The sequence below is a fragment of the Gigantopelta aegis genome, chromosome 2 (genome assembly GCF_016097555.1).
Source record: "Gigantopelta aegis isolate Gae_Host chromosome 2, Gae_host_genome, whole genome shotgun sequence".
Lineage (NCBI taxonomy): Eukaryota > Metazoa > Mollusca > Gastropoda > Neomphalida > Peltospiridae > Gigantopelta > Gigantopelta aegis.
The window spans coordinates 37,954,320-37,972,905 of NC_054700.1; the positions used below are offsets into that span (position 1 = coordinate 37,954,320).

At 39.3% G+C, this 18,586-nt stretch overlaps 1 protein-coding gene across 3 annotated transcripts in view; it reads right to left on the reverse strand.

Annotated features, from left to right (window-relative positions):
* Window positions 1-6,240: 6,240 nt before the first annotated feature.
* Window positions 6,241-18,586, reverse strand: part of LOC121385025 (nuclear receptor coactivator 6-like) — a 40,210-nt gene continuing 27,864 nt past the window's right edge. For all 3 annotated transcript variants that reach the window (XM_041515572.1, XM_041515579.1, XM_041515564.1), the window contains 9 exons: window positions 17,646-17,783; window positions 16,488-16,589; window positions 15,541-15,675; window positions 14,193-14,446; window positions 13,002-13,196; window positions 12,399-12,535; window positions 11,143-11,204; window positions 9,495-9,575; window positions 6,241-8,449 (listed from right to left, as the gene is read on the reverse strand). In XM_041515572.1, the coding sequence (XP_041371506.1) occupies window positions 7,488-8,449; window positions 9,495-9,575; window positions 11,143-11,204; window positions 12,399-12,535; window positions 13,002-13,196; window positions 14,193-14,446; window positions 15,541-15,675; window positions 16,488-16,589; window positions 17,646-17,783 (2,066 nt within the window). In that variant the 3' untranslated portion in view covers window positions 6,241-7,487. The remainder of the gene's footprint in view (window positions 8,450-9,494; window positions 9,576-11,142; window positions 11,205-12,398; window positions 12,536-13,001; window positions 13,197-14,192; window positions 14,447-15,540; window positions 15,676-16,487; window positions 16,590-17,645; window positions 17,784-18,586) is intronic.

Genomic DNA, 18,586 nt, shown 5'->3' on the forward strand with positions numbered 1-18,586 from the left:
GTTTCAGTGGTTTTAAATACACAACGTAGAATAGAGAGAGAGAGAGAGAGAGAGAGAGAGAGAGAGAGAGAGAGAGAGAGAGAGAGAGAGAGAGAGAGAGAGAGAGGGGGGGGGGGGGGGGGGGGGGGGGGGAGAGAGAGAGAGAGAGTCAAAGCGACCACCATGATTATTCCATATTGGATGATGTGCTGCGTCATATTCCAGTTGAGGTTAGCTTTGAAAAGTGTGGAGTCACCAGAAGTCATTAAAGGTTAAGGGGTATAAATCTGAAGAAAACAGTAAAATTTAATTTTCCTCACAAATGTTATCTTAACAGTCATGTTTTTCAGTTTTGCATAGTAGGCCTATTTAGTACAGGACCTCGACTTTAACATCAATTTTCTGTTTGGCCTTCTTCTTTTTTTAGCTTATCATATATGTGTACCCCATATGCAAATTTAATACATTTAAGTAAAAACAGAAACAAGTTTACAACATTGTGGAGAATCTTACACACATTTTGAGAGATTTTATGTTAGTTCTGGCTCAAAGTCTGTCTTCTTTATTTGTATGATGATGACTCCCAAGAGAGCAAGTTATGTGGTTATCCGTTTGAAAATACACTTCATTTTCTGTTTAAATGTCCTTTGTATGATAATATTCGCCATACAAAGTTTTATTATAACAGTGGTTTTGACCTCAAAACAGTGTTATTTGGTAGAAATGACTATCTTCCGGATATAAATTTAAGAATAGTGGAATCAATTCATGAATTTATAACTGCTTCAAACCGTTTTGATTTCAATTAATGTACTAAGTAATGCTTTATAATTATCGTCACCTGCATGCTGGTCTATAGTAGCTGGGTGTCCACACAATTACTTGTTTGTACTAGTATATTGACTTAAATGCATGAATTTTCCAGAGTTACTGTGTGGACACGAAACATATGGAAGGTTATGTGCAACATTTGTTATAATTGTAACCGGCCTCGGTGGCGTCGTGGCAGGCCATCGGTCTACAGGCTGTTAGGTACTGGGTTCGGATCCCAGTCGAGGCATGGGATTTTTAATCCAGATACCGACTCCAAAGCCTGAGTGAGTGCTCCGCAAGGCTCAATGGGTAGGTAGGTGTAAACCACTTGCACCGACCAGTGATCCATAACTGGTTCAACAAACGCCATGGTTTGTGCTATCCTGCCTGTGGGAAGCGCAAATAAAAGATCCCTTGCTGTCTGTCGTAAAAAGAGTAGCCTATGTGGCGACAGCGGGTTTCCTCTAAAAACAGTGTCAGAATGACCATATGTTTGACGTCCAATAGCCGATGATAAGATAAAAAAATCAATGTGCTCTAGCGGCGTCGTTAAATAAAACAAACTTTACTTTACTTTTGTTATAATTGTGTGTATGTAACAATACTCAAACATATCAATGTTTCCAAACATTATGTTTGTTATGTAAGTATTAGGTAATAGTAATGGAGAATTATTGACCATATATTAACTAACATGTATGATTTAGATTTTATATTTTGTTTTCCACTCTAGGCATATAGTGGGTTGTCACGTGACTATAGAAATAACCCATGTCAGTAGTAATCAAGGTTACTTTTATTTATAATTATTGGTAGACCTGGGGTTGCAAACAGATTTGTAAACACGCCCGTGGGAATATGCCTTTAAGATTTGGAGTCATGAAATTTACCACTGGTATGTCATCTTGTATAAACCTGAATTACATTTTCAAATTGTAGGGAGAGGCCTTGATATAGGCATTTTGCCTACTGGCCAATCCCAACCAGCATTATAATTGGGAATAAATATTGTTTAAACCAAGTTATGACCAGTCGACGGTTGGTATCCCTAACACCACGGATCCAGGCAGCACATGTCTGCGAGATTCGGTGCTTTACACATCGTTGCTGAGAAAATCCTTGTTAGTTTCTTTTTTTCCTCCGCTTAATACGTTCAGCAGGTGGTCTTTTCTAAACAGAGGTTAGATTTTCAACGAGCATAATTTCATGTTTTAAGTTTTCCCCACAAAAAGTGTCATGGATGGGCATGGCCGACTCTCCTTCTCGACTAGTGTTTCCCTTCCATCATCGTGGCTTGCACGGTACCGACTGCGTGACAACGCTTTCTCGATGTGCTTTGTCCCCTCATGCAAGAGAGAATGGGCGATCCTAATTTATGGCAATCACGCGTCGGACGTGCAGGCTGTATGCACTTACGCCAACAAAGCAAGGTTACGCTTTGGATGAGTAAAGCGTGTTGGCGATCTCTCTATCCTAACTTGCTGTCCAGCCGACTCTGTCAGACGCGACCCCAGGAGTGACCAGGGGTTGTAATGTGTGTTCCCTGTATCGATGTTTAATGTGTCCTGCAAGTTACATTAATCTATGCAACTGAATTTACTCTTCATTTAGCTCCAGAGCCGAGTGTTGTAATTTGTTTGCATATTTCATTTTATTAATTTTTGTATTTAGTGGTAGAAAGTAATGTTGACACAGACGACCGGATCCTGTTAGCCTAGCAGGCGTCCGGCCGAGTCTGCGAAAAGAATTGTGGGATGACCCTGGCCATAATCCTCCCTCTCCTTTTCCGAAACGGTGGAGGTTCGTGACCGGTAGTTCGTTGGACTATCCGCTAGCCACCGTTATATGCAAACGGCTATAATTATGGTTAGCACGGCCATCGTTATAACGGAAAACCGTGGCAAAAAAACCTCCTCCTGAGGCCCTAGGCTATGACGTGTAGAGTACCCTGTGGAAAGAATTCGGAGAACAGATTGGCACTATCACTAGACCCACGAGCAGCGACCGCATAGGACAGCCTGGGCCGACACTCGGTGTGTCTTCCGCAGGTTCACTTACAGAAACCTTGCAACGACTTTTACTTCCTTTATGCGATCAAGTTGGACTTCTCGACCGGGGCAATCGTCTGCCTCGAAAGCACCAATCAGAAGATCTCACTAAACCATTTAATTAGCAAGTAGCGACATTTCATTTCATTTCATTTCAACTTATTTCCGTGCTTATATACAATTAAGCTTCAAGCACCCTGTCCTGGACACACACCTCAGCTATCTGTCCACGACAGTGAGTTAGTTGTTGGTTAGTGACAGAGAACAGGGTGTAGTAGCCTTACACCTACTCATTGAGCCCTTAAGAACTCGCTCTGGGTTGGAGCCGGTACCCTGTACCCACTGCACGATTAATTTCATTACTTTTGCAATTTGTGATGGGTTACTATATATTTTAGAGGGTCAGCAGGAATTTTAAAAATAAATAAATACAGTTGACACCATCCCCCCCCCCCCCCCCCCCCCCAATGGTTATTTTCTTAAATGTCAGGTTTGAACTAGTTGTTGACATACACTAAAATGTACTCAGCTACTGCAGGTACATTATACTCGCACATGCAAAATGCTAGGGGTGTTTTTTCCTGAAGCACTCCTAATGGCTAAACACAGGAGCAGTCCTTACATTGTCAAGATCCATTTTGACTCAGCCTTGTGCAGATACGATTTGGAATTTAAATTTTTCAATTTCAACTTATTTTCGTTTATATCCCATTAAGGTTCAAGCACGCTGTACAGGCCACACACCTCGGCTATCTGTCCAGGACAGTGGGTTAGTTGCACAGAAACCTTGTTATGACTTTTACTTCCTTTATGCGATCAAGTTCAAGTTCGTCTGATTGAAATCAGATCTCACTAAACCAATTAATTAGTAAGTAGCGACATTTCATTTAATTTCAACTTATTTCCGTTCTTATATCCAATTAAGGTTCAAGCACCCTGTCCTGGGCACACACCTCAGCTATCTGTCCAGGACAGTGAGTTAATTGTTGGTTAGTGGTTAGTGAGAGAGAAGGGTGTAGTGGCCTTAAACCTATCTATTGAGCCTTAAGAACTCGCTCTAGGTTGGAGCTGGTACCGGGCTGAGAACCCTATACCTACCAGCCTGTAGTCTAATGGCTTAACCACTGTGCCACCGAGGCTGGTTAACGATTTAGAAAATGTTAATAATTTTGTTGTAAAGGGGCTAATTCACAAAGCTCTCTTAAACAACACAGCATCATCCTTGGAAGTCTTTTTGCATTTTACTACAAAATAGCAAAGTTGCGAGAGTTTGACTAATTAGGCCCAAACTTTGATAATCCCAAATAGAAACTCGACAAAATTTGAAGTATTTTAATAACATTTAGATAACAGTAAAACAACTGACTTTCTAAATATTACTGAAAAACTGCATTGGCTATACAATTCCTTCTGGACCACATGGAAACAAATATATGTACATGACGCTGCACATGGCCTGGCACTATATACAACTTGCCATACTGCACCCACACAAACACACCCAGTCTTAAACAACATTTAAAGGTGCTGTCTCACAATTACATGTGCTATATTTAGTGAATCTTACATTTATTTGTAATAAATAACTACAAATCACTCGATCCTATGAATAATCTTTGCATAAACAACTCGGAAATTGGAATTATAATTATAAATGTACACTGTGTAAACAGTCCTATTCAGTTCTAGATTTGTTTTACAAGTACCCCGGTAATGATAAATCATATAAAATCTGCGAATCCACAAATTCTGGCAAGCTGACTGGATATGCCTGTCAGAAACTGATGAGTTGCATAAAGACAGTAAAATTGTCAACAACATCTGCCTGGCATAACATTTCAGTGTGGTCCACCAAAGATTTTTTAATAAACAAAATTCTTTTTTTAGTTTAGTTTAATTTATTTAGTTAACATTTTATGGGTATAAAGTTGAAAGTATTCTGATGGAAAGAAATAAAGGAACATGAGACATTTTAGATCAAAATTAATTGTTAGCGTAGTTATGTCGGTCTAAAATACAAAAATGGAAAATGGAATTGAATGTCAGTAATAGAGGATACTCCCAGAGTGTCTTGTGATACCATAATTGATCAGCACGATTTGCTTTGCGACAACTGTAAACAATGTCAATAACGACAGTGGCGAGACGTCACTACTGACAGGGTCAGCACTGAAACATACAGTGACGTAACAAAAAGAAGCGTTATCTCCTAGGAGAATATTGCAAATTATAGTGCCAGCGATATCTCCTACAAAAGCCGTTAATGGATGATAAACATGGTTAGCCTCCTAACACAAGAGATGAGGGTTTTAGTTGCAGTCAATATTTGCTGTTACTATTCGAGTGTCTGCTTCTCTGTTTCCATCTATCAGTATACACCACCAGGTATTTGTGTAGGAATTTTAGTGTGGGTATGTGTGTGTGTGTGTGTGTGGGGGGGGGGGGGGGATGTCTGGACTGTGATTAGCGAAGTTTATGGTGGGTTGTGATATGCTCCCCTGGAAGATGTATCAAACAAAACAAAACTAAAAAAAACCCCAAACTTCCAAGCAGATGTTAATAACTCCGTGAGAAGCAGCCATTACAAAAGTGTGAGATAGCACCTTGTGTAACACACACCAGGCAGACATCTTGTACCATATTAACACCCTCCACTTAGTACACAGTTGCATCCAAGTTACAAATAACATTTACACAATTGTTAACTTCAAATGAAGCATCTCATGATGTATAACATCTGATAAGGAACAAACATTTTGTTAGACAATTGTTGTTTACACATGAACTATCTTACAATGCATAACATCACATAGGCAACAAGAGGTTTGTTAGATAATTGTTGAACACAAATGAACCATTTCACGCTATACAACATCTGATGAGGTTCAAAACCAATTCGTGTCTGTTAAGTGTTAATTTATCAGCAACGTTGTTCCAGCCAGTACACCACAACTGGCATATCAAAGGCTGTGGTATGTACTACCCTGTCTGTGGGATGGTGCATATAAAAGATCCCTTGCTGCTAATCGAAAAGAGTAGCCCATGAAGTGGCAACAGCGGGTTTCCTCTCTCAGTATCTGTGTGGTCATTAACCATGTCTGACACCATACAACTGTAAATAAAATGTGTTGTGTGTGTTGCTAAATAAAACATTTCTTTCTTTTTATCAGCAATGAGACATACCCTATTGGTAACTAGAATGGTAAGGGGCGAGACGTAGCCCAGTGGTACAGTGCTCGCTTGATGCGTGGTCGGTTTGGGATCGATCCCCATCAGTGGCCCCATTGCCCCATTTCTCGCTCCAGCCAGTGCACCACGACTGGTACATCAAAGGCTGTGGTATGTGCTATCATGCCTATGGGATGGTAAATATAAAAGATCCCTTGCTGCTAATCAAAAAGAGTAGCCCATGAATATCAATATCTGTGTTATCCGTAACCATATGTCTGACGCCATATAACCGTAAATAAAATGTGTTGTGTGAGTCGTTAAATAAAGCATTTCTTTTTCTTTCTAGAATGGTAAAGCCATTGTGGCTCACATGTACTGGAAGTGGAAAAATAAATAAATCCACATAAGGCTAGCAGTTTCAAAGAAACACAAAAACAAATATTCTGTAGAATGAAACGTCTCATCTATGATAGTTATTCAATATCACCGACATCTGCATCTATAGTTGTTCATCTCAATGGATGTTAAAAAAGAAAAATACATAAAAATATTGATGTAGGACTTATATTTGTGAGAAATGGAGCTAAATGCCAAACTAACAATTGGAAAAAACAATTGAAAAGTATTTTAAATTTAATGTTTTCACAAGACGTGCGCAAAGCACACACACACACAAACAGACTCACATAAACAGACAAACACAATCTCAAACACACAAACTCTCACACACACATACACACACTGACTAACACAGGTGAAAAACCCACTGCCACCACATTGTCGACTTCTACCGATAAAGCAGAAAGGGATTTTTATATGCACTATCCCACAGACAGAACAGTACAGTACACGTCCTGGAGTACTAGTGGGAAAGGAACATCCCCCCCCCCACCCTCCCCGTGTCCATAAAGGGTGTTGGCTATTACAAACCATTGCATCTGTTCTCTACCACAGCTAATATTCATGTATCATTAGACAAAAACCTAGTATTGCTAGAGAATCTGACGACATTAACAAAAGACAATCTTAGGAACCAAATGTAGTAGAAATATTCTCACTCGTTGTTGTTTTCAGTAGCCCGAAGACATTTTTACTGACCAAATGCAGTTCAAGCAAACATAATACTGTCATCCACAATAAATACATTCACTGAACAGTCACTAAACAGTTAAAAAATAAACTATTTGTGTTGCATATTCAAGTTAGTTTCTCCTGAAGTCTTTTGAAATACTGCATACACCATTAGTGAAAACGATGAAACAGAAATACTCTGGCAATGCCACAATAATGTATCTGCTGTCCTGCATCTTAGACTCATAGAGCCAGTGTCAGTACAGTATTGCAAGAACACAGTGTCTGTTGTTCAATTAACAAACTTCATTTACCTGAAGCACAGAATCTCAGTAATATCAATGATAAACTGGATCCATCCTCCAAACAGTTTCAATACACACACATACATACTCATTCAGCTACTCATTCCTTCCAATTAGGAGCACCTGCCCAAAATGGCAAATTCGGGGGAGGGTGATGGAACTGGTACTGGGGAGAGGGTGACGGCTGGGGTGGAGGTGGTGGGGGTGGGAAGCTGGTGATGGTGGTGAACATCTGTGGATTGCCGAACCCTCCATTGGAGATGCTGTGCTGCGACAGTGGGGGAGGTGGTGGCTGTGCCAGGGAGGTGGGCTGTCCTGCCATCACCTGCTGTTGCTGCTGCTGCTCGGGCGGCTCCCCGGGCTGTGTGAACTGAATCTGGGTCGGCTGTGGGTGTTCCCCTGGCTGGGAGAACGAGATCTGTGTCTGTGGAGGATGCTCTCCCGGCTGTGAGAACTGAATCTGCGCGTGTTCTGGTGGCTGCTGGGAGAACTGTATATGTTGCTGGGAAGATGGCGGAGCCTGCTGTGCGAATGATGGAACCGGAGTCATGGCGATCGAGAATTGAGGCATCTGCTGAATATGATTCTGAATGGGCTCCAGAGCCGACTGAGGCGGGGGAGGAGGATGCTGAGACATTTGTGGTGGAAGAGGAGGCTGTTGCTGCTGCTGCTGCTGCTGGTTAAAATGGTTCGCCGACATCTGCTGCTCAAACTCCTGCTGTCCTGGTGGTTGCTGCTGCTGCTCAAACCCTCCCAGTTGTCCCGGACTCTGAGGATTGAAGTGTTCGGGTGACCGTCGATCATTGTCGAAGTACAGCTGAGGTTTGCTCGAGAAGTGTGTGTAGAAGTTGCGGTTTTCGTTCTCGGCGTGTCTCTTTTCTCTCTCTATCATGTCGCGCTCGTGCTGCTCTCGCAGCTGGTTGTCCTGGTCAGCCTGGCACTGTTCCCGCTCAATGTTCTCTCTCTCCCTCTCAACGTCCTCCCGTTCTCGCTCAATGTGCTCGCGCTCCTGTTCCCACCGTGTTAGGTTTTGGTCTTCTTCTTCTTCATCAGAACCATAAACTGAAAATAAAACGGACACTCAGCACATTTTAAACTACATAGGATTATTTTAAAACTTGATCTAGTCAGAGGAAAAATGTTGCTGTCACTCAGGGCTAGCTCTGGCACTTGCCAAAATCTGCAAATTGCAAATAATAAAAACAATTGGCAAATTTTATTTTAATTTAGCAAAATAATTTTATGCAGTAATTGATATTTTGTTAGAAATAACTGGGTTTTTACAATTTTTAAGTTAAGTAATAGATAATTTGGCGAAATGTTCTGCTAGCCCTGCTGTCACTACTTCTACCAAATATCAACAATGATCTTTTATATGCACTTTCCCATAGACAGAACAGCACATACTACAACCTTTGAGGCAATAGGAAAGATGGGGGTCAAAAACACATTCTATCAAAGGTGATTGATTTGATGACCACTGCGCCTCAAGCGAGTGCCATCAAAAACATCAACTAATTGCTAAGTCTGATAATAGTCACTGCATGGTGACATAAATGTAAACTAGCAGGTATATCTGTTGTGAGGCACTTTGACCACAAACTGTCAGTTAAAATAAAAAAATTATGTTTGACTGCATAGTTATATTCTTAATAGATCATGTGCTATTTTTACCACAAATTATATGAATATAAAGGATTCTACGAGTACAGGGCTCGAACTTAACGATGGCACCGACAGCCATTGCCACTGTTCAGTTATAAATTGCCGTGGGTCAGGAGCATCACCAACGGCACTTTTGTAACGCTGGATACAATTTACTGCCGTTGGTAAAACTGAACCGACAGCAAAATCAATATATCTGGTGTAAATTATCTGCCAGTATTTAAAATGTGTACGTCTGAAATATGTCTAGATCCAATGAAATAACCTGTAAGTCACATTTATTTCCTGCAAAAGTCACTTTAAAAAATACATTGCCACAGGCAGGCTCAAAATTGCCATCAGTGGACCGTTTCACCCACATCAATTTAACCCTTAAAAAATGCTGTGGGTGTTAAATTCTTAAGTTTGAGCCCTGGAGTATCATTGCTACAGCTGTACTTACAAGCCACAGTGCTAAGAGCTCCACGATTCTTCCTCTTCTTGTCCTGATCTCCACCATGGCCATGATGACTTCGTTTTATTCCTAAAGAAACAGCATTTATTGAAAAAACTAAACAGACATTCTGATGAAAGTTTGTTTTGTTTAATGACACCACTAGAGCACACTGATTTATTAATAATCGGCTATTGGATGACAAACATAAGGTCATTTTGACACAGTCATAGAGATGAAACCCACTACATTTTTCCGCTAGTAGCAAGGGATCTTTTATATGCACCATCCCAGACAGGATAGCACATACCACGTCCTTTGATAGACCAGTCGTGGTACACTGGCTAAAGCGACAAATAGCCCAATAGGCCCACCAATGGGGATTGATCCTAGACTGACTGTGCATCAAGTGAGCGTTTTCCCACTGGGCTACGTCCCGCCCTCCATTCTGAAGAAGCAAATGTCTCGCCTACCATGTACTGTTTCAGTGCACTGTGATAAAACCGTAAGCGAAGCTCTATTAACCTACCAGAAAAGTAATATTTTATGAAAAGGCGAGACAAAAACAAATGCTTGCAAACAACAAATAATTCTGTATAAAAGTTTTTACAAACTAATAATTTGTTAGTTATTATTTTCCGAAGCAGGATTTATGCTGTTATTAAAAAAAGGACTTAATCCGTATTTCCATTAGTATGTTTTAAAATGAATGATGAGTTTATAAGACTGACTACACTACTGTAGAATACTTTATTTTCGCGGGATCAAAATTTTCGCGATTTAATGAAAATGGGTCAATTCGCGAACATCTATTTTCGCGAATCCCCCAACCCCCATCAATAAGTACAGATGTCAATAATTTTGTTTTAAAAACGGAACTTAGTTTTGCCGGTTGTTATGCTAATCTGTAGAACTAAACACGAGTGCTATACACATAAAACAATAGTTTTCCTGCTTTAACCAATCAAGACTTTATTGTTTACAAGTTAATAAGCTTACAGAAGGTGCTTACTGCGTGCAGTTTTTCTTAATCCTTATAACTGTTATAAAAACAAAAACCGAAAACAAACGAAACTCAGTAGCTTATTCGTGCACATGATGCTATGAAAGGAAAAACAGATTTAATACGAACAGGTTTCAGACTTGCAGGCCTTTGCGAAAAATTAAAATAAAATTGTGAAACATCTGAACATAGCCCAGTCCAGATTTTTTTACTTCCACATTTTTAATATACTGTGATAATGCATGTTTACTTTCGTCGTTGAACACGTGTAGACTCTATCCGATGAACTGATCGCTAGCACATGCGAAGGAAAACAACATAAAGCTTTTTAGTGTTAGTATTGTTTTATTATCATGTATGTACTTATCATCGTGTTCTTGATTTAAAGTTTTAAACAGCTTTTGTGGTTTGTTCCGTGACAGGAGGGAGCACCGCTTTGTTACTACTAGCCTCGTACATCGGAAACTAATGTGGTATAGTTGAACGAGACTAAATATTTTTTTCCTTTTTTGTCGGCCTTTATTTTCGCGTGGAATATATTTTCACAAATTTTATTCACACGCGAAACACGCGAAAATAAATTATTCTACAGTATTAAGGGTAATTTAAAACTGTTGATTAATTAATGCACACAAGGAATGGTAAGACACTGACCTGCTACTGGAGGTGGTGGCATCAACTGTTTGTCCAAGTCGGCTCTCTCATGAGGAGGTAATCTACAAAGACACAATCAGTTATCTTAGTATTCAATAAATATAATGTAAAAAAACCCACCTTTTCCACATAACACTATATTACTCTTCTACATAACACTGTATAATCTAATGGCAATGCACAAAGGCAAAATTAAAACAAGAAAAAGAAATGTTTTATTTAACGACGCACTTAACACATTTTATTTACGGTTATATGGCGTCAGACATATGGTTAAGGACCACACAGATTTTGAGAGGAAACCCGCTGTCGCCACTACATGGGCTACTCTTCCGATTAGCAGCAAGGGATCTTTTATTTGCGCTTCCCACAGGCAGGATAGCACAAACCATGGCCTTTGTTGAACCAGTTATGGATCACTGGTCGGTGCAAGAGGTTTACACCTACCCATTGAGCCTTGCGGAGCACTCACTCAGGGTTTGGAGTCGGTATCTGGATTAAAAATCCCATGCCTCGATTGGGATCCGAACCCAGTACCTACCAGCCTGTAGACCGATGGCCTGCCACGTCGCCACCGAGGCCGGTAAAGGCAAAATTAATGTATTTTTGTATGTAATTCTATGATTTTTGTAATATTCAGGTATAAAGTTCTTAAATTTTCAAACACATTAGATAAATATAGAAGCCTTTTCTTCTGTCCTCCTGGTTTTTGTATAATTACAGTAGCAAACTGTTAACAAAATGTGAAAATTAAAGTGTTATTTGCTGTACATAAACTATGGCTGTGATTAAAATGGCCACAATTTGCTATTTGCAACTGGATGAATATATATTCTGTAAGATATGTAGACAAACAAAGCTTTGTGTGTCTGAAAATTATCAAATAAAAGTGCATATAAACAAGGCCTTGTTATGCTCCTATTAGCTTTCTGTGCTGCATATCCTACCCCCTTCCCACACCCCAATGTTAGTGTTTTTAAGCTCCATCTCCCTCTAGGTGACATATCCGATTATTACTATTATTTAATAAAATTGCATTAACTTAAAAGTATAGGTGGGTTTGTGAATTTTTACTTGTGGCTAGTAAAAATTTTAAATCACTGATCTTATGCTAGTGGATTTTATATAAAGTCTAGAAGTCCTGAAAATTTAAAAAACCCAAACCAAACTTCATTATCCTCCTATTAGCTTTCTGGTAATTAGATCTCATGTTTGCCTAACAAAGTTGTGCGCGTGATTGCAAATGATCACATCACCTGTTTTCCTCAGCGGCTGATACTGGGGGCATCCCGAGAGGTATGGCACCAGGAGGCATCATGTTGAACGTCTGTGCTGGGCCGGACTGGGGTGGGGGGCCAGACGCCATCAAGTTGGTGAGATGTGGAGGACCATGCTGTAATTAAAATGTCACACCATGAAGTTAGTTGATGTGTGACTAATGGACAAGGAGACATACACCAAACATTCTAAACCCTTTTCTTTGTTGATTCTGCAGAACAGATAATCTGGCTAAATATATTTATAAACATCTTGATGCAACAATCTCCATTCATTTTTTTTAAGCCTCTCAAATATATCTTTCTCAAAAAGATTGAATGATTAAACTAATGTTTAACAACACTCCAGCACAAAATTATACATCGGCAGTTGTGCAATATGAAAAAACACTCACAAAACCCCCAAACAAAACAAACTATAAAATATGTAAGAGCCATTACAACATAATGTGCATTTATAGTTATAACCAGTCATGAAAAATACACAATGTAATACCTCCTTATATTTATCAGAATTAACAAAGTAATAAGTTTAGAAATATACATAAATATTTTTTTAATTAATAAAAATCTAAAACTGACCTGATACCCCAATAGATTTTCGGGTATTTTTTCCTCCGGTTTCTCCTCTGTGAATCTTCGTTTTGCCGGTTCTTCTTTAAGCTGCGTGCTGTACAAGTATCCGGATGTAGCCACAGTGTACGTGGTGGCTGCTTGTGTTGTAGAACCGGCCACCGAGCCCGCAATAGAGAACGGCTGCACACTACTTAAAGGAATCTTTAAACAAAAACAGAACAACAAAGTTAACACTGGTTTGATGTCAGTTACATAGTAAAATGTCATATTATCACTCATATGCTTTGAAAGTCACTTTCTCCAAGTGTCAAAGAAATTGTTCTTTAATGAAATATTTATCTTTTATATTTTTTGCTATTTTCAGTTCATACAGCCTAATTTGTGAAAACTATTTTATGCAAAAGCAAAATAAAAAGAGCGTAATCGGACAAAATGCAATGAAATATTAAATTTTACATTTTATTTTGCTATTTTTAGTTCATATGATCTACTTTGTGAAAACTATTTTATTAAAAAAAAAACCCAAAGAGCTGTAGAACTGAACTATTTATTGAAATATTTATATTTTATATTGCTATTTTCAGTTCATACAGTCAACTTCGTTAAAAATATTTTATGGCAAAAAAACTAAAAGAGATGTAATCGGTCGAAATGCATTGAAATATTTATATTTTATTTTGCTAGTTTCAGTTCATATAGTCTACTTTGTGAAAATTATGCAAAACAAAAACAAACCAAAAAATTAATGGTAATCAGACAACCATTATTCTCAATAAATATGTCTGACCCAAGTTGTGATAGAATAAGTTTAAAGTTTGTTTTGTTTAACAACAACACTGGAGCAATTGATTTATTTGGTAATTCTGACAGTCATCAGAAGTTTGTTTGTTTTGTTTAACGACACCACTAGAGCACACTGATTGGATGTCAAACATTGGTAATTCTGACTTGTAGTCAACAGAGGAAACCCGCTACATTTTTCCTACTGCAGCAAGTGATCTTTTAGATTCACTTTCCCACAGACAGGAAAGTACATACCACAGCCTTTCACCAATTATGGTGCACTGGTTGGAACAACAACAAAAAAAACCAACCAGTTGAATAGATCCACCATGGTGGTTTGATCCTTCGACACAAGCACCTCAAGCGAGCACTCAACCGACGTAGCTAAGTTCCGTCCGTTGACAGAATACGTACCTGAGACAGAACATGTCCCTGCATCGATGACGGTGGGGGTACATGGGGAGGTAAGCCTGGCTGTGAGATGAGCTGTACCCCAGGATCGAGGCGGTCCATGGTAGGAATGGACCCGGGGCCCGACAGGTGTGACTGTACCGCCATGGAGACGGGTGACGGACCACCCATCTGAGCCAACTGATGCATCACTTGAGTGACCTGCTGTGGAGGTTGACCCACAATCAAGTGGGTGGGTTGACCTCCCGGAGATGTGCCTGAAGGAAAGAGATCATAACTGTTCAGACGTCAAAGTAGGTTACGGTCGACGACAGTTACTTTTTGCACCCTTGTTTTAGCTTCATACACAATAAATATAGCATATCTCACATTAATTTCACTTGAAATCCATATTTCATAAATAGTAAAAAGGATTATTCACAAGATTTACTTCAAACACATTGATATACATTAGTAAATAAAAAGTACCTTTTGTCAAATATATCATATAAACAAATTACTGTTGGATGTGTTATGTTTATTGAATAAGAAAAAGTGATTGTCACTGACCTTAGAAAAAATATTTGGAAGTTATAATACTGAGATTGGCCTTAAATTTTAAGTTAGTGGTCTAAAATGGCAACCTCCTATTCAGAATGCATTTCATAAATTTTGGACAGAGAATATGGAAAATGTTGGACAAACAGCAGAAAATCAGTAGAGAAAAACAAATCTGGATAAATAATGAAAAGTTTCATCTAGGATTGATCAAGCCAGGCAAAAAAAAGGAAAGGAATGTTTGTTTAAGATCACCTCGGTACATTTTACAGGGCTCTGAAAATTGAGGGAACAACTGTTTCTCTTGTCTCTCGTTCACTTGTCTAGTTTTGTACAACATATTTTTCGTTATTTGATGTGTTACACATGATTACTTTGTCAGGACCATGCTCCACGCTTGCTGTCAGTTGAGCTGTTGGTATCACCCGATCCCAGGTACACAGAACCTGCAGTTATTTCCAGGTAATAATAACCCCCAATTTGGGGTCATACTCTCAGGAGACACACCCATAATTTCAACATTGATGTGGATGAAACTCGGAGTATGTAGTCTTAATACTATTTAGCTTAGCGGTGCACTCACTCTAGGTTGGAGTCAGTACTGGAATGAAACACACCTCATTGGCTCAGGTTCCAGTCAATTAGTTGACAAGTGCTAAGCCCACTGAATGCATCGCATGCCAACACCTCACACATCAGGTGAACACTCTCACGGTGAACTAAATCCTGATCCTTAATGTTACAAATAAGACACAAGCTATGTTGTGTAATGCTTCTAGATGTATCACGGTATGTTGCCACTATCCTAACTTACCAATAAGTTGTGCCTCGGCCATCACCATTTCATGCTGTGCCCCATGCATGTTAGCCTGCTGCAGTGTGGGGGGAGGAATATTTGGGTTGTGGATGAGACTCCCATCAATCGTTGATGTCACAGAGGTTGGAGGCCCTGCAATGAAAATTAACATAAGTTAGTATTTGTTTGAATACATAATATAACAAGCATTCTGAGTGTAGTGCTTATACATGTCCCCTACCAGGCACAACAAAGTTTCACATGTCCGATGTTCAAGGGCCATAATTCTGTGAAAAATGGGTATATCACCAAGAAAGTCAAACTTGATTGGTAACAATATTATTATGACAAAGCTATACACAAAATGTCAGCTAAGTATCTTGAGGCATTGTGAAACAAAAAGTCCATGTGGAACAGATAGACTGGTAGAGAGAAGGACGGAGACGAAACCTATAGTACCCTCCGGTTGGACCGGATACTTCTTTACAAAGACAACTCCCATTGTTATAAGATTCCAGTCACATGTCTTTGAGGCATAGAATTTGAATATCATGCATATATGACAAGTGGCTATAAAACAATACCCAACATCTATACCAAGAAGATAATTTTTGTTTTAAATCTATCGTAACTGAAAAATGAGCATAAAATTATTTCAACAAATATTCTAAAGAGTGAGGAAAGAAACCTACAGCGACATAAACTACTTCTGTGAAACAGCAACTAAGGATCTTTTATATGCACATTTTCAGAGACACGAAAGCACATGCCACAGCTTTTGATATATTAGTCAAAGTACACTGGACCAGTGTTTGAGATTGGAAAAAATCATTATACAAACAAAAATGGTTGGTGTATAGCCAACAAATAATAATCAATGTTCAGATAATAAAGACCAAAGTATAGACAACATAGCTTAGTAGTCATTAGAGGCCTGTAAGGTGACACAATTATAAAACACAAACCTTGCATGACTTGCGTGCTTGATACAGGAATGGACGTCATCACCTGAACTGTTCCCAGTGTGGTCGGGATGACGACACCAGGGGGACCGGATGACGTCAGGCCTGGAACAGAAATACATGATCACTATAACTACCAGGTAGAAGGAATCTAGTACTACAGGTAAAATGCAAGATATGTAAATAATAAGATTCTGCTTAATGTAGGAAGTAGTTTTTCAAACAGCCCTCTACGTTAAGTTTTCCATCCAGGAGCCAGATGGCACCTACTTCCATTTTTTTTACACAGATAGTATGAATGTTTTAGTCGCCAAACGATACTACCAAATCAGTCACAATGTACAGGGGTGTTCATATATAGGTATCTTAGGCCTAAGCCCGCTACACTGAAGTTAGGTTTATTGTGGGTGTGGGGGAGATAGGGTATTATTATTTTTTCATTTCTGCTGAATTCTCCAAATCTAAAGAAAGAAAGAAATGTTTTATTTAACAACGCACTCAACACATTTTATTTACGGTTATATGGCGTCAGACATATGGTTAAGGACCACACAGATTTTGAGAGGAAACCCGCTGTCGCCACTACATGGGCTACTCTTCCGATTAGCAGCAAGGGATCTTTTATTTGCGCTTCCCACAGGCAGGATAGCACAAACCATGGCCTTTGTTGAACCAGTTATGGATCACTGGTCGGTGCAAGTGGTTTTACACCTACCCATTGAGCCTTGCGGAGCACTCACTCAGGGTTTGGAGTCGGTCTCTGGATTAAAAATCCCATGCCTCGACTGGGATCCGAACCCAGTACCTACCAGCCTGTAGACCGATGGCCTGCCACGACGCCACCGAGGCCGGTTCTCCAAATCTAAATGCACAAGCATAAGCATCTCAAATATTGTAAACAGAGGTTAACAACAACAAAGAAAAAACTTAACCATTTATACAATTTAACAGGGATGTGACAAGCATTTAATAAACAAAAGCTAAAATAATCTTCACAACTCTATATCATAGTTAAATGAAAGTTCCTTTGTAAATATTTCATTTCAAAATAAGTTGATTTCATAAAACTAGTTTTATGCTAAAAAACACCAAAAAAAACCTAAAAAAGATAAGAAAAATCACATCAGTTTCTCTCTATATATAGTTTAATACACAGCTAACCTGTGGATGCATTGATCAAGGCAGGGGCGATGCTGACTATATTCGATTGCATGGACGGCTGGACAACCACCTGTTGGGTCTGTGAAGTCTGTAATACCTGCTGCCCTAACATACCTGGAGGAGGGCACACCTGTACACCTGTAACACACACAGACAAATGAAAAGAAAGGAAGGTAACACTTGCTGTCCTGGAGGAATGCACACCTGTACACCAGTAACTGAGAAATGAAAACAAAAGGAAGGTAACACTGGCTGTCCTAACATATCTGGAGGATACACCTGTACACCTGTAACACACACAGACAAATGAAAAGAAAGGAAGGTAACACTTGCTGTCCTGGAGGAAGGCACACCTGTACACCAGTAACAGAGAAATGAAAAAAAAAGGAAGGTAACACTGGCTGTCCTAACATATCTGGAGGACACACCTGTACACCTGTACACCTGTAACACAAACAGAGAAAGTACAAGAAAAGAAGGTAACTCTTGCTGTCCTAACATACCTGGAGAACACACCTGTAACACATAAAAGAAATGAAAAGAAAGGAATGTAACACTGGATGTTCTATCATACCTGGAGGACACACCTGTACACCTGTAACACACAAATAAATTAAAAGAAAGGAATGTAACACTGGCTATACCCTAAAATACCTGGAGGAGGGCACACCTGTACCCCCGTAACAGAGAAATTAAAAGAAAGGAATGTAACACTGGCTGTCCTTACAGGTAGTACTAAACCAAATAACTTCCGGCTGGGTCAAAGTTCGAGGTGCACCCAACTTTTGATAGAGAAGTGAACACCACAAGTCCTGTGATTGGCTATAAATGTGAGTGTGTTGGTTGTAAAAAATAATAGTTTCATCTGGGTAAAAAAAAATTGCAATTTTATTTCATCTACCGTATATCTTCGCCTATAAGTCGACTTTTTTTCACCCAAA